This window comes from Chrysoperla carnea, chromosome 1, assembly GCF_905475395.1.
Source record: "Chrysoperla carnea chromosome 1, inChrCarn1.1, whole genome shotgun sequence".
Lineage (NCBI taxonomy): Eukaryota > Metazoa > Arthropoda > Insecta > Neuroptera > Chrysopidae > Chrysoperla > Chrysoperla carnea.
Window position 1 is genome coordinate 30,543,843 of NC_058337.1, and position 16,164 is coordinate 30,560,006.

Consider the following 16,164-nt stretch of genomic DNA (forward strand, 5'->3'; position numbering starts at 1 on the left):
CGACTATCAAGGAGTGGTTACGTTTTTCTCGCGTATCTTTTATATATGTATGTATTTAAGTATGCATGCACGTATTTGTTTGTAATTTTTTTATGAACTCATATCTTCCAAACGGCTAGATGAATTTCAACATTTTAGGTATCTTTATATTTGCCGTAAAAACTCAAATGGTCTTAGATAGGTGTTTGAAAAACCAAAACAAAATGGCGGCTTTTTCGAGCAAAATAGTAATACGTTAATAAAAAAAATTAACAAAACCTATCGAGTAGTGCATCAAATTAAAAAAAATTAAAAGGGGATTACATATATATAAGTTATATGTTTAAATTTAATTAGGAGTAATGAATCGATTTGAAAGTTTTAATAAAGTATAATAAGAGGGTTTTTTAGTGAAAGGTACACTAAAAGGTCTAAAATAAAATAAATAATAAAAAAAAACCGACTATGATCAATAAAATCTGAAAAGAAAGAAAGCAGTTCAGTAGTATACATAACGACTTAAACAGTCGGGGCCCATTAAAATATAGACCGGCTCAAATCTTCCCAATAATGTGCCCCGAATGCTTAAGTCGCTATGAAAACTACTGAACTTGTTTCTTTCTTTTCAGAATTTATTTAACACAGTTGGGTTTTTTATATTTTTAATTATTTATTTTATAATCTCAGTATTTCTTAGAAGTCTATATTTACGAATTTGTAAAAAAAAATGCCCCTTAATATTGACTATATAATGATAATGAAAAGTAAATATAATTCGCCTCAGGCGACAAATATGCGTACAATGATAGTATTTAATCAAATAAAAAAATACTATACCTACGAAAATATCAATAAGCTTATTTGTTAAATCAAGTAGGTATTTTTAATATTAAAACGTTTATAATTAAAATAGATCAAAGACAAAAATTATTTTAATCAATGTAAATAATTGAAATATGCCTCTTGGATTTCTTTTTACATAAAGTTTAACTAAACTCCAAAATGGAATTATTTTAAAATGGTACCTACGCGTATTAATGTATAGACAATACGGTTAATTTTAAGAAAGATATTGTAATACTATTAGAATTGATTAAAAAAATTAATAAAATAAATTTTAATTTTTATTTGTTCACTTTCTTATCTGCAATGTTTATTCGTCTGTTGGGTAGAAATAGTATATAGGTACTTGGAAAATAAGGTAAGTCCTGGTAAGTAAATTGCAGAAAATCAAATGTCTCGCCCTTATATGTTAAGTGATACACTGTATTGACTTGCTAAAAGCTAATAAAAGTATATATGAGACTTTGACGTAAAGTTCAAATAAATATAAAAATTTGATTTCATATAAGATTTCACAAAATTCTTGATCCAAAAATAAAAGACAAACATGTTAAAATTTGAATGTTAACAAGCGTGATTTACTTAACTTATGTAGAGTGTGAGTAGACTGATTATCAGAATGCTTACATAGCACCCCACGCTTTTGAATATTAAATTCTACATTTAAGTTAAAGTTATTTTATACTCTTTGATACGCTTTAAAACATAGCGTATTAAAAATTTAAGTATTTAAGAAATTGATTTTTATACCATGTTATGAAATATGTCTAGGTATACTAAGGTTTTTAACAAGTTTGTAATGCTTAAAATTATTAATGCTATGAATAAAATTTCGGTGTTCATAAAGTCACCTAAAGAATCAATTTCCGGTTGTCTGACTATCTGTCCGTCTGATTGCCCGTCTGTGGACACGATAACTCAAAAACTAAAAGAGATGTCAAGCTGGGATTTTTAGAGCGAGCTCAGGTCAAAAATGTGAGCTCGAGTTGAGCTGAGCTCGTAAATGAGGTCAATTGGGTCTTGAATCCGTAGGACCCATCTTGTAAGCCGGTAGAAATAGGACAAAAGTTTATTGTAAAAAATGTTCCTCATAAAAAAATAAACAACTTTTGTTCGAAACATTTTTACATCACGGTTTTCGTAAGGGCGCAAATTAGGTTAGAATCATTATATAGAGTATCTATACAGATGTTGTATATATTTTACGTTTCTTATATTATGTATGTGTTTGTTTGTTTATAGCACATACTATATTAATAATTTCAAAAAAACTTCTGTTGAATGATCGTAGATTATAGAAGTTGAAAATTTTTGTATTCAATGGTTGCTTTAAAGACGTCCTATAATCTCCTAGCCCCTATCTTTAGCGGTGTATTCTTAATTTTAGAGAGGGGCTACAGAAATAGCTGCCGTAGGATAAAATGTTTTTTTACGGATTATCTTTATAGTAATTCTTAATGTTATGGCGCGTTGGTAAAAAATAAGGATGCATCTTATAGAAAAAAAATATTTGAACATAGCAAAATTATATTGCAACATTAAAATATAATAAAACTGATCAAAAGTAATCGAAAATGACCGAATAGATGTCTTTAACTCGTTATTATATATTATTATAGATGTTGTTCAATGCTCATTTTGTTTCACATAAACAAGCATATAGTTGTTACTGGTATGTTGTTTATTATTTCATACACATATTGTTGAATTATCCGATCTATATACTGATGATTCTAAAATTCATTTTTACAGATGATATTTCTCAATTTGGGTATAAAGAATTAAGGTACTAAGAATTGAAAAAGATACTCACATCTTTCGAAATGTAGCGAGTAATCTAAAAGATGTTGCCGACCGAACTGGGAGATAATTCTTCTTACGTTAAACGCCAATATTTCGGAAAGTATTGACATTTCGAAATATACTTCCATAACAATTTTTGCTTAGATTTTATTGCTTTATCGATTCCCGTTTCCTTTTCAACATGTAATTTTCCACTTTTTAGAAAACGTGGTTACGACCCCTTGGGCAAAAGCACTTCTCCGCACCATATAACTTTTGTTCTAGAGAGTGAACAAAGGTTTATCTCGAATTTTCAGGTCAATCGGAGCTATGAGAAAGAATTTAGAGGTATAGGTCTCGTTTACTGGATTATAAGTAAGTAAACAAAAGTCAACCCTCCAAGTAGCTGAGTTACCACATATATGGTATCACAATGGTTCATATGGCCTAAGTGTGGATAGCCAATATAACCTAACCTAACTACACAAAATTAAAGATCATATTTTTTAGATAACTTTATAGGGAAAAGTTCATATTAACGTATGACCAAAATCGCATTTGTCTCAAGACACACAGTGTACATATGTCCGCTATCACACTGGAAAAAATTTGTCTCTAGATATGTTAATTATGTAAAATATACAAATTTCAGAAAAATGTCTCGAATGAAATTATAATTCACACATCTCCGAAATACATTCTATATAATTCACTCTATGAACTCTGATTATTTAGAAAAGTTTTTTAGGAGAATCAGACCTAAATCTGCCACCCAGCGGACAATGGTAATTTTTCGAATTTTTTCGACTCATGTTAAATATCTCAAAAACTAAGAACTTTTGAATTTTGCGACATGGATAATTTTTACATACTTCAAGAACTAACATTTTTTTAACTTTCATAAAATTTGACTAGAAGGACTTTCGTTTCAGTTTAAAATGTTTTGTAAGCAACCATTTGGAATCCAGACTGGCCTATTAAAACTTATATTACTTATTAGAAACTATAAAAACTTTTAACAAATTCATATAAACTTTTATGAGAAAAATAAGACTTTAAAATTGTCTGCTCATATTAAGAACCGTACTGTATACCTACATCAAATACCCACAAATTATTCTATGTCTTTAGGCATCTTCGTCGTTACCGTCTCCACGTAAACAGTATATCCTATACCTATACTGTTTTCGTTTAGAGTAGATTGACATTGGGTTTTTTTTCTTGCTTATTTTCAATGTATTCCCATTTCCTATAAACATAAAAGTCTATAATATCCTTTTCATCGTTAACTTCTTCATTTGACCAAGCACACAAACTCGATTCTAATAATAACAGCTCTTTTTATATACCTACATCGATTGGATGTTCCAAAATTTAGTTCACAAAAAATATTTCTGTCTATATAACTTTTTCTACCATGTATATGAAATATATCAAGGTATACTAAGTTTAGTCCCAAGTTTGTAACGCTTAAAAATATTGATGCTATGAACAAAATTTTGGTATAGGTGTTTATAAAATCACCTAATTAGTCCATTTCCGATTGTTTGCCCGTCCGTCTATCAACACGATAACTCAAAAACGAAAAACATATCAAGCTGACTCAGGAAGAATTTATACAGCGTATTCAGGACGTAAAAAGTGAGGTCGAGTTCATAAAGGAGCAACATAAATAAAAAAAGTGTTCCTTATTAAAAAATAAACAACTTTTGTTTGAAACATTTTTTCGTAAACATCACTGTTTACCCGTGAGAGCACAAATTAGGCGCAAATTTTTGTGACATATGTGTGACATGTATGTATGTGAAATATGACAGAGTAATCAACACTGTGTGTACATGGTATTTCAACAATTAAATCCGTTTGTTATCAATTGTTTTCAATAAAAAGCACCTAAGAAAAAAAAACGTTTGAATGAATTTATAAAAAAACGCCTGGAGCTAAGGCTATTAATTAATATTTTTGGTACAAATTAGACGATTTTGGTCTACCCTCTGTTGTTTTGAAATAAACAAATGTGAACTTTGATTTTTTGACTTTGAATTGTCTAACGTTAGCAGAAGTAAACAAAGCGTTCAGCATTATAGCGAATTGCTGAAGGAAATGGAGCTATTGTTTTTGAAGTGATGATGAAATTTTGAAAAAATTTCTTCAAATGTTCATCGATCCTACCTAATAGAAGTCAAAAATGACCAAGTTCACAAAAGAATAATAAATTCGTAGCGCAAGAGCTGCGTTAGCTAACTTACATTCCTTGAAATTCAAATTTTTAGCCTTTACCATTCTTAGTAACTCTTTGCTGAAGAAGGATGTAATTTTAATAGTTTTAGTTTAATTTATTTAACCTCTTCACTCTTGGTGTCCATTATACTGAACAAAAACATTTGCTTCGTTCAGTCAGCCTTAGCTGTAAAAAATTTTATTTTGTTAAATTTTGCATTTTTAAACTGTATTCAATACCGTTTAAATATAATTGTTTATACCGGTCCGGAGATTGGAAAAGCTGATAAAATATATGTTTAGAAATTTACTACAGCAGTGGAAGCGGAAATACGAAAAATACTTGTGTCCATATTGTTTATCATAGAGTGACGAGGTTAAGTTTACCATGCCAGTTTGACAATTTATTGTTTTAAGCTATTCTAACTTAAATGTGTGGTTTAAAGAATCTGGAATCTTTGCGCAATTGTGAATTTTCTAAAATGGCAAACAATATTTTGGTAATTTTCTTAACCTTTAAGGATGAACGAGCACCAAGGTTATTTTAAATTAAAAGCTTGATATTTTTATATATGAAGTCTATAATAATATAATACACTCTGAAAATTTTAAGTATAGGCATATTTAACATTAGTTTTATGGTATAAAGGAAGATGGTAAAACGGATATGCTTTCAGAGATTTCTCCAAAACTAATCGGTGGAAATTAACAAAAAAAAAAACTATTTTAGTTAAAGTTAAAACCCTACAAATCCTTTGTGTCCTACTAAGGATATATGAGCACGGTAATGGGGACACAAATTTTGAAATAAAATATATATTTTAAACTTTGACGGTGAATTATGTTATAACTTGACAATATAAGGTGAAAAGTAAGAATACAATTTTTTGATACCTGGAGTTATTTTCAAAATATCGAAAATTGAAAATTTTGTTTGATTATTTAGCTTTCAATATTTCAAAACCAAAGTAGATAACGAAAAATTGTATTTTTATTTTTCGTCTACATTCTTTAAGTTAAAACAAAATTCATCACCAAAGTTGAAAATAAGGTACGAATAATTTCAACCCTAAATCTAAAATTGCCTTGGTGCTCGTACAAATCTGAAAACAATTTTAAATTTGAAGATACATATATTTTATTACAAAACAAAAACGATAAATTTAATTGTTTTGATGTAAACACAGCGTCCAAAACAGATAAATGATGTTTCAATATCGCATTGTTTTTATTGCTAGATATAAAATTTATCATTGCGGAGAGGTACCGAAATTTTGAAACACCCGATATAAATGTAGACAGATAACAACGACCATTTTCTTCGACTAGTTTTCTTGTTGTCACAGCAGTATTTTTCGGTTATATTACTATGATTATTATTATTGTAGATATTTTCGTAAACTTTTATATATAGGACATTAAATTCCTTAGTGCGAATAAAATCTAATACACTATTTTTGTTTGTCCGGCTCTGTTATCGTTAAAGTAATTATTTTTTCTAACAGGATAGAAGACTAGAAACATATAAAAAAAAAGCATTCATTCAGTGTGGAAATTTTTATGTGTTAAATACATGACAGGCTACACGTTTTTGTCGGTCACATATAAAATGTGGCTTCCGCTATAGGTGATAAAAAGCACACATCGTAATCCGTTAACATTAATTCGAAATAATTGACATTAAACCATAAAAAAATTTCGAAATATTATTTAATAATTTATTAAATTCAATACATGTTATCAATTGAACATTTAAAAGTAGCCCTAGCAGAGCTAACGTTGAAACCTATCAGTTCAAACGATTATGGCTTTTACTCTGATGAGATTTGAAATCTACTCCATACTGCAAAAACTCTGCAAATTTCTTTTTGGGGAAAGTAATTATGAAGTTGTTACCGATTGAATTATCTGATCAGATTGCTATAAAGTTTATTTTCTTGATATTTTACAATATAGATTATGATTTTACCCGATGATTAAAAATCTCATTGAAATTAAAAAAATTACATTCCATTCATTTTAGACTTCTAAAGTACTTATCTTCAGCGATTTTTATGGATTATTATATGTGACCCTTCGCCACCTTTTTTTTATGTCACTTAAGCTTTTATATATATATATGTATATATATATATATATATATATATATATATATATATATATATATATATATATATATATATATATATATATATATATATCCTTCTGCAGATTTTACAATTACAACATTGTCTTTCAAATATAATGTACGAAACATTTCTTTCATTTTTGAAAGTTAGTGTATAATCAATATCTCTTTATTTCACACAAAGACGACTACAAGCTTCGAAATACTGCTATATAATGTATTCCGAATATATTCGATAGAATTATCTACCTTTTCTTTTTTGTATAAATACGTTTGATAATAGTGTAGAAATTTGTTTCTGACAAAGAATTGAATATTTTTCTATTCTATTTTTGTTTGATTATTTTTCGTGGTAACAACAGTACGTACAAAAATAATGATTCCTAATATTTTTAAATCATAATTTTTTTCTTGCATAACGATTTTCAACTGCACAGCCGATCCATTTCTTGGCTTACAAAGTTTAAAAAGTGTAGTTGTTAATTTGACAAAATATAGGTAACTGAATTAAAAGTGTCCGATGCCAGAAAAGATGACATTACGTCAATAAATTAAACATAATCCCAAACTACAATTTGGGAAAATATTCAAAGAACGTCGTAGGCAACTAATTGAAGAACGTTAAATTCTATACTAACAAGTGAAAACAAACAATTGCCTGAGTTAGTTGTTAAAATACTATGTACAGATGGTGTTGATTACTCTGTCACACACATACATGTCACACATACGTAACTAATATTCCCATATAATACATACTATACAATTTGCGCTTAATTTGCACCCCCACGGGTAAACATTAAAATGTATTTGTCGTACGTGGGGTACCTAGCTATCTTTGTTAAGCCTTACCCCCACGGTCAGACAGTGAATAAACACTGCCCAACAAGACCCCCTTCCGATAGGGCAGGCCACTGGGATACGCCCAGTTAGCGCGCTGAAACTTCTAGTGTGTCTTCCATCTCAGCTACCAAAGTCCCGAGGCAGGCAGGACCGTTACCTTGGTGAGGTTCGCGCCCAATCTATAGCACTCATGAGTCTGCAGCTCATCACCCGAGTTGAGATCCGCAACTCACACGTCGTGATAGTGAGTCAGAGTTACACCTCGTGTTAGTACTCTTAGCTATTAAAGGAATTGAAACTAAAGGTAACGAGCCAGAGTTATAACTTAGTCTCGGTCCCCACGGGTAAACAGTGATGTTTACGAAAAAATGTTTTAAACAAAAGTTGTTAATTTTTTTATAAGGAACATTTTTGACATATAAGCTTTTGTTCTATCGCTAACGGTTTACAAGACCCATTTGACCCATGTTGCTCATTTACGAACTCAACCTCACTTTTTACGTTCTAAGCAAGCTATAAAAATTTCAGCTTGATATCAACTTTTTGTTTTTGAGTTATCGTGTTGACAGACAGACGGACGGCCAACCGGAAATGGTTTTATTAGGTGATTTTATGAACACCTATACCAAAATTTTGTTCGTAGCATCAATATTTTTAAGCGTTACAAACTTGGGACTTAACTTAGTATATCTTGATTATATATTACGTATATATTACATGGCATAAAAATTTTCCTACCAAATAAAGTTTTTATTTTTTCCACAGGAAAAGAGTAAAACATGAAAAAGTAGTTTTGAACATGTTTTGTTGTATGTATGCATAATTCAGCATTCGAAATCCATATCTTACAAAATCATAGAAATATTACGTAAAGAAAAATGTGCCAACAAAAATCGGAAAAATAATATTCCTCATAAATATAAGGGTTTACTTTTTTTTTGAAACCTAAATACTCTCGAATGAAATAATTTTAAATGAACAAATTTATAGATATTATTTAGACAGTAAATTTCGATTTTTACACAATGGATCAGTTTGAGTGTGAGCCTTTTTATAAACTGTGTACACTCAGTCTAGAAACGTGTTTGTCGTTTGTACAGTGTTTTACAATTTAGAATTGTGTGCTGCTTCTAAATATAGTAACAATTTATTATGTTTACAGCAAAGCTTTGTTGGAGATCTGTTACTATGGTAACATCAATATATATAACTTTTGTAGACTACAGAAACAGTCAGTATATATTGAAAAAAATAATAAAAGTTATTTTGATATTAAATTTTTTAAACGTTTGAAAAATTGTTTTTTGTTAGTTTTTGCTAGAGTTTGTAAAACTTCAGAATATAAAAATAGTAGTTAATTAAAACGGAATATTGCAACCACTTTTAAAAGACTGGTGGTGCACTTTATGCATATTTGATCATTCTACTCATTCTTTACCCTCGCCCTGTGCTTAAAATGATAAAAAATTTTCAAAGTTGTCTATTCGTGTATTTATATGAAACAGAAACATGAAATTATTATGGTAATATTGTGAAGTTAAGCAGGGGCGATTACGATGCACGTAGCACCAAGATTTTGACTTACAATTTTTTGAAGCTCTCAGCTCTCTTTATGTTTTATTTCGTATATTTTTCATTCCTAACAACGCTCTGACTGTAATTTTGTTTGATCACATTTTTTACCGTGGCAACAAACTGCATCAATTTCAAAACTAAGGTTTTCTCTGTATGTACACATTTTGCTGATTGATTTATATGGTAACAAACTAGCTTAACATTCTCAACAATATAATAAATACAATGATTTTTTTTTTTAAATAATTGTCTAAAAGTGGCACTCTATCCCAAAACGGACTTTACAATTCGTTACGGGTTAACCGTGCCAGTCGATAGGATAATTTTAAATAAATAGACAATTGTCTAAAAGAGGGGCTCCACTCCAAAGTAAATTTTAAGGAAAGTATTACCATGAAAACGAAAAAATTCATCATTTGTTTTTTGCTTCTTTACCAAATTTTCGCATTAACATAACAACTGAATGTATCTGTCTCTATACTACACCAGCATTGTAATAAAACGAATGCATTTATTAATGTTTACGTCTAAAATTTGTTTAGAAAGATAGTTTAGCATTATGCTAAATGCATTAAAATAAAGCTAATGAAATCCTTTTTACGGTATATTACTTGGTCTAAAGTGTAAATTGTAAGTGCAAACCAACAAAATGGCGGAAATGGCCACGGTATGAAATTTCAAGTGCAAATCAAGAATTGTGAATCCTCATCTTCACTTTATTTGGCTATAAAACCTTCAAATTCTGGCGTCACGGATATCAGCGACAAGCAATCATTATGAACACAAAAGTGAAGTAGACGATTGAAAATATGCAAAAAGAAAGCCAGTTCCCACAACGCGTTTTGCTGTGGTTTAAGGGAATAAGACAATGCAATTTTCGTGATGATTAGTGATGGTGTATTGACATTTTCATAAAATTAAGAGGAAATAAATCTATTGCCTTTTAAGCTACAAAAAAAGCCTATTTTATTCTATTAAATTGTAAATCCGAATAATTTACCATTATCCACATTGCATATTTTAAATTTCTTATACATCAATTTCTTACAAATCAATTTAATTTCTTACAAATCAATAAATTTTCGAACTTCAGTGCTTCGTTTCTGCAACTAAATGCCCGGCCTTGCGCTACTTTACTATAGATATGTGGTTCTATACAGTGTGTTCATTTTAAAAGTATCCAATCTTAATAATTCTTGATCTGATGTGATTATTGTTTTGAATGAAAACACTTCGATTTAGATATTGAGGAAGAAATTCAAAAAAGGTACCTATAGAATTTTAGGTTTCGTCCCCTCACCCCTAACCACCTCAACATTCAAATTTTAAATTGCAACCCCTACCTTTTGATACATAATTTGAAAGGGCATAAAATTTTCTCTTCAACCATGATGAATAAAGTTCAATCGATCGATTGGTTCTCCAGAAAGACTACACAGATGACATAAATATTATCAAAAGATAGTAAAAGAAATCTGTATATTTCGAAATAAATTTCGATTTTTTCCCCAATTTCCTAGATTTTTTTTTATTAAATAAATACGTATTTCGACGAGTAGTCATCATCCGTGACCCCAAGTAGTCATCGTCAGTATGAATTAGATAATCGAAATTACTCTAATTGTGTATGTTACTTATTGCTAATTTGGTGGTGGGCTGCACATTGATTGTTTCAGGTACTTGCAATTTTTTGGGACAAAAATGGAAATTTATTTATTAACTGAAGATGGAAAGTATGAATTCCAGTAGTGGCTTTAGCTTGTTACAACTGTAAAATTTTCAAAAATAAGACGTACAAGCACCGTAGGTAGCCAACAGTCTAAATAGGTCTGGTAGTTAAGGATGTATTTATAAGCACGGTAGTGGGTGCACAAATTTAAAAAATATATTTTTTCAATTTTGATGATAAATTACATTATAACTTGACGATATAAGCCGAAAAGTAAGAATACAATTTTTCTATGCCTGACGTAATTTTCAAAATATCGAAAATAAAAAATTATTATTATTATTATTCAGTTATCGATATTTCGAAAACTAAGGCACATATCGAAAAATTTTATTCTTATTTTTCGATATTCATGCAGTTATAACAAAATCCATCATCAAAGTGGAAAATAAGATCAAAATAATTTCAACCCTAAATCTACCCTGCTCTTATATCTCTTATAAGGACGGAGACACTTTATTTTTTTCTATGCCATTGCTTATATGTTTACTTTCTATTAAAAAGTTTTTTTTAAATTTGTTTTCATTCATTCCAAGTGAAAATTATCAAAAACTTTCTAACTATATCGTTTTTCGATATTGCTCCATAAGAGCCAATGTATTTTATATCGATATTCAATGATTTGTCTCTTAAAAATTTGCATGGATATCTATGCTGAAATTTTAACCTCAATTCTTTTGAGTAAAACTCTACCTATTATAATATTGAGCCTTTAAATCAAACATTGTTTTCATGCTCATACATCCTTAAGAGATTAAATTATTTTCAATAAAAAGAATAATAATAAAATAAATATTCAAATATTATACTATCCAATGTTATAAAGTAATTCAGCAATTATAACGTTTTATATAAAACATAGTGTAACTATTACTAGCACGACATGGTTGTATCGATCCGTATAATATCCTGATGTTACTCTACTTTTAATATTTAGACCTTGACCGAGAATTTGTTCTATAAAATAAAAATCAATAAAAATGTAAAATTTTTTTTACTTACTCTTCATTAACATCTTCTTCTTGATCATCGACATCCTCTTCTTCAGCATCATAAAATACATCATCCTCATCCATATCATCGTCGTCGTCATCTTCAAGTGCAGCGGCTGCACGACGCTTAGCCTCTTCTTCCTCAGCTAATAATTTAGCTTTTGGTATTACGATGTCACTGTTGAAAATTGAATTAATAAAATATCTGTAATAATCTCAAAATGAATAAATTATGGAAATAAGAAATTATAGAAATAGGTTAGGTATAAAAATTAGAAACCCTATCTTAAAGAACAAAGACTAAAAATTGGAACTCTGCATAGTAAACAAAAGACTTTGGAAGTTTTTTTTCAACAAAAGCAAAAAGACTTTGAATGTAGGACGCAATATGTGAGAACATATTTTTGGTTAGATTTCACTACGTTTTTTCATCATAATTTTTTTATTATATATCTTTTCCAGAAAATAAATGATAAATGGAATAGGGTTTCGGATAAATTTTTTTTTATGACCTTTAGATGAAGAATTCTTACTTCACGAATACAAAAGTGAAGTTGGTTTTCCAATATCTTTACTAGTATGCAACATAATGAACGTTTAAAATTCCCAATTAAACAAAGAGGAAGATACCCACTAGTGACGTCATACGTGGGTATCGCCATATAGATTACATATAAAACTTTATTTTGCAAAAAGGAGATGGGCAATCTTTGATTGCTTATAATTTCTTCGTTTTAAAATCAATGTTAATCAACTATCAAATTTTGTCATGGTTTCAACACTAATTTTACATTTTTAGAGGTAATACGGCCAATTTGACATCAGGATTATTTCCTATTATCCATAGCCACATTTATGGTACAATAAATTGGCTAAGAAAAAAAATTGTTCCACGAATAAAATTGCGACCGGTAGAACATGATAAAATAATTTTCAAAGCATGAAACAGATATAATTAAACTAAATGAATGAATAAAGAAACTTATGAAATATGATGTAGGAAAAAAAAGAAAAAATATTACAAATTGATCTAGAAAAATCTGCAAAATAATTCATCCCACTGTGAATTCAGATTAAAATTACCTATTGGTTGTTCAGAATATAGAGCATAAGAGAAATCTCTATAAGAAATGAAACAATGGCTAGTAAAATTCTTGCTAAATTTTTAAAAAGGCTAGTCCCACATAAAAAGTGTTTTATTACTTAATTACTACATTTGCAGATAATACTGCAATTCTATCCTCTGATGTGAATCTAAATTCAGCTTCTCAAAAACTGCAGACAATTAGACAAGTAAGTGACGGATTCAAGTTTCCGAGGTGAAATCCGTTCAAGTAACGTTCACTTTGAGAAGATAAACGTGTCCAGCTGTTATAATGAACGGTGTCAGTTTTCTACAGTCAAATGAAGTCAAATATCTGGGTATACACTTTGATTTCATAGAAGACTTACTTGGCATCTGGTTGAAAAGAAAACAGCTAAACTTGTAATTTTCTAATTTATACTGGCTCTTGGGTCAAAGTTCTAAGCTATCATTGAACAATAGAGTATTAATGTATAAAACAATACTTAAACCTGTGTGGCCTATGGCATTCAGCTAAGGGGAATTGCTAGCTAGCAATAATAAAGTGTGCAAAGATTTCAATCAAAAGTGTTGCGAATAATTAGTGAGTCTCCGTGGTATGTGCGTAATGACGATATTCACCGAAGTCTCGAAGTTACCACAGTGCGTGATGAAATTGCACGTTTCAGTGATAGATACTTGGCACATATTCAGCAGCATCAAAACTTTGAAGTGATTAATCTCTTGGACACTTGTGACAGTGTGAATAGACTAAACAGACAAAACGTTCTACATTTAAGATTTAGATTTATTAAACAGTCATTGTGAAAAGACTAAACAGACAAAATGTGCTAGAGTTAAAATTTATATTTATTTAACATAATCATTAAATTAAGGAAATACATATACTTAGTTTAATCATATTAAAGTGATCACCAGTGAGTAGATTACTGTTCAAGTCAACCTTTTAGTCACTAGATCTATTTATGGTTCTTTTAAGAACTGATAATAGAAAATAGGAAAAAACAAAAAAACATTAATTTCTTGTCTTACCTTCCCCAGTTAATTTAAACCGTTATGTAAATCCTTCATTCAAGTATTTCTAATCAATTATTTCTAGAATTGTTCAATGGAATCAAAACAAAAAACTGGGCTAAATGAGTAGGTTTATCAAAGTTCAACCAGAAGAGTTTCTAAAAGCTCTGTCTCTTGGAGCTTTACCATTGATTTGGGGAAATACTTGGTATAATATAGAGAAATTGTTTGAATAGAAATTTCAAAAGTGTTGTAGCTTCTAATGGTTGGGATCAAAAGTCACTAAAGGCTTTTCTTTAATATCGCCAGCTTTTTGTCGTATGGGTATTATACACACTACAACTATAAACAAATGATAAAAAAAAACAACACATACCCATTTTTATGTAATTCCTTTTTGGATACACATACGGCAGTGAAATCATCTTCGAGTAGACATAATTCCTTTTTCTTACAGTTCAATGAATGACATCGTTCATCTGGAAAACAGAAAAAAAAATGTTCATGTTCATGTTTCGCTATTCAATTTATAATATTAAAAAACAAAATATATTACGTTTTATATCAACATATACAGAGTGTCTTTTTTAAGTTGAAATATGCTAGAAATTCCAAATATTTCAACCAAAAATATTTGGTTTATAGGCGCTCACCTTAAACTTTACCCAGGTTTTCAGGCTCAATGAAAAGCAGACTAATGAAAGACCAGCCGATGTTAAATAGGGAGGAAAGTTGCTTTATGGAAAATAGGAAAATATGAATTTTAAGTTCAGGTAAAAATATAGGAGACAAAACGCGAAAATTAGTTTTTATTTTGAAATTAGACGTATTTTACCATTAATTTATCCGAAAACAGGCATGGAGTGAAAAAACCTAGAGTTAAATTTTGGTCCATAGACACTGGATTTCGGATTTATACTGGTGAGAACCGTGGGCTTTTATTTTGTTTTCGGGTGGGGGCCTTACCTAAAAATTTATTTTCTACTATTATCGTATAGGCGCCCTTTTCCTAACAACTTGTCTACATACAGGCGTAAACTAAAAATTGACAAATATCTTGTCTAGTAATCTTAATTAAAGAGAATTGAAAAAAAAATACACTCGACCCAGGACTCGCACCCTTTTTTCTGTCAATTACTGTTTAAACTATCCGGTTTACAAAAAAAAAAAAAAAAAATTTCAAACAAAAAATGTTTTTATAAAGAACCACTTTCTAATTTAAAGTGTTCGTCTAATTTTTGCCAATTACGAAATAGAGGAAGATTTTAATGAGACCGGAAAACTTGAATTCAATACCCGTATAAGATGTGTCACTTTTTCATTTGAAGCATTTTCCTCGATGAAACTTAGTTTTCGAGTTCCACGCATATGTCAAGTTAAAAAAGACACCCCGTATAAATATATATAATACAAATAATATACAATATTTTGTTATTGAGAGTCAGTTGTTATGTGATTTAAAAAATAAATACGAGTAGTGTGCGTTCGAAATAAAAAAATATCTATTAATCTCGTTACAGTTATGAACGTCGAGTACACTCTTCTCAACCTGATGGGAATTTTTTACATAATTTCGAATTTTCGCTATGTGGGTCACATGATTATAATGCTGGATTAAGCTTACATGAAGCATCAAGAACATACGAAGAATAGGTTCTCGATTTGCTATGGGCATTAGGTATAAATGAAACAAGATTTTGACAAAACAAAAATTAGTCCAAAATTGTTCAACGCCATTATTTATTATAACGGTGTAAACAATGAATTAAAAAAAAATTAAAAAAATAGATGAATATTCCCTATTATGAAAGAAATAATTATATTTTTGAAGAAAAACAAACGGTAGTGACGTATTTACAACCGTTCAGTCTGTGAGTAAATCGGTCTCTATGGAAATTTGCGGTGTAATTTAGTGAAAGCCAGTTAAGAGACAAACCTTTTATCATTATTCATATTATTTTATCATTACTCCGTG

At 29.5% G+C, this 16,164-nt stretch overlaps 1 protein-coding gene across 1 annotated transcript in view; it reads right to left on the reverse strand.

The window, feature by feature from the left end:
- The window catches only part of LOC123292383 (proteoglycan Cow), a 519,906-nt gene that overhangs the window by 134,120 nt on the left and 369,622 nt on the right, over positions 1-16,164 (reverse strand). The window contains exons 3-4 of the mRNA XM_044873060.1: positions 14,566-14,668; positions 12,102-12,269 (exon numbers count right to left, since the gene is read on the reverse strand). Coding sequence (XP_044728995.1) covers positions 12,102-12,269; positions 14,566-14,668 — 271 coding nt within the window. The remainder of the gene's footprint in view (positions 1-12,101; positions 12,270-14,565; positions 14,669-16,164) is intronic.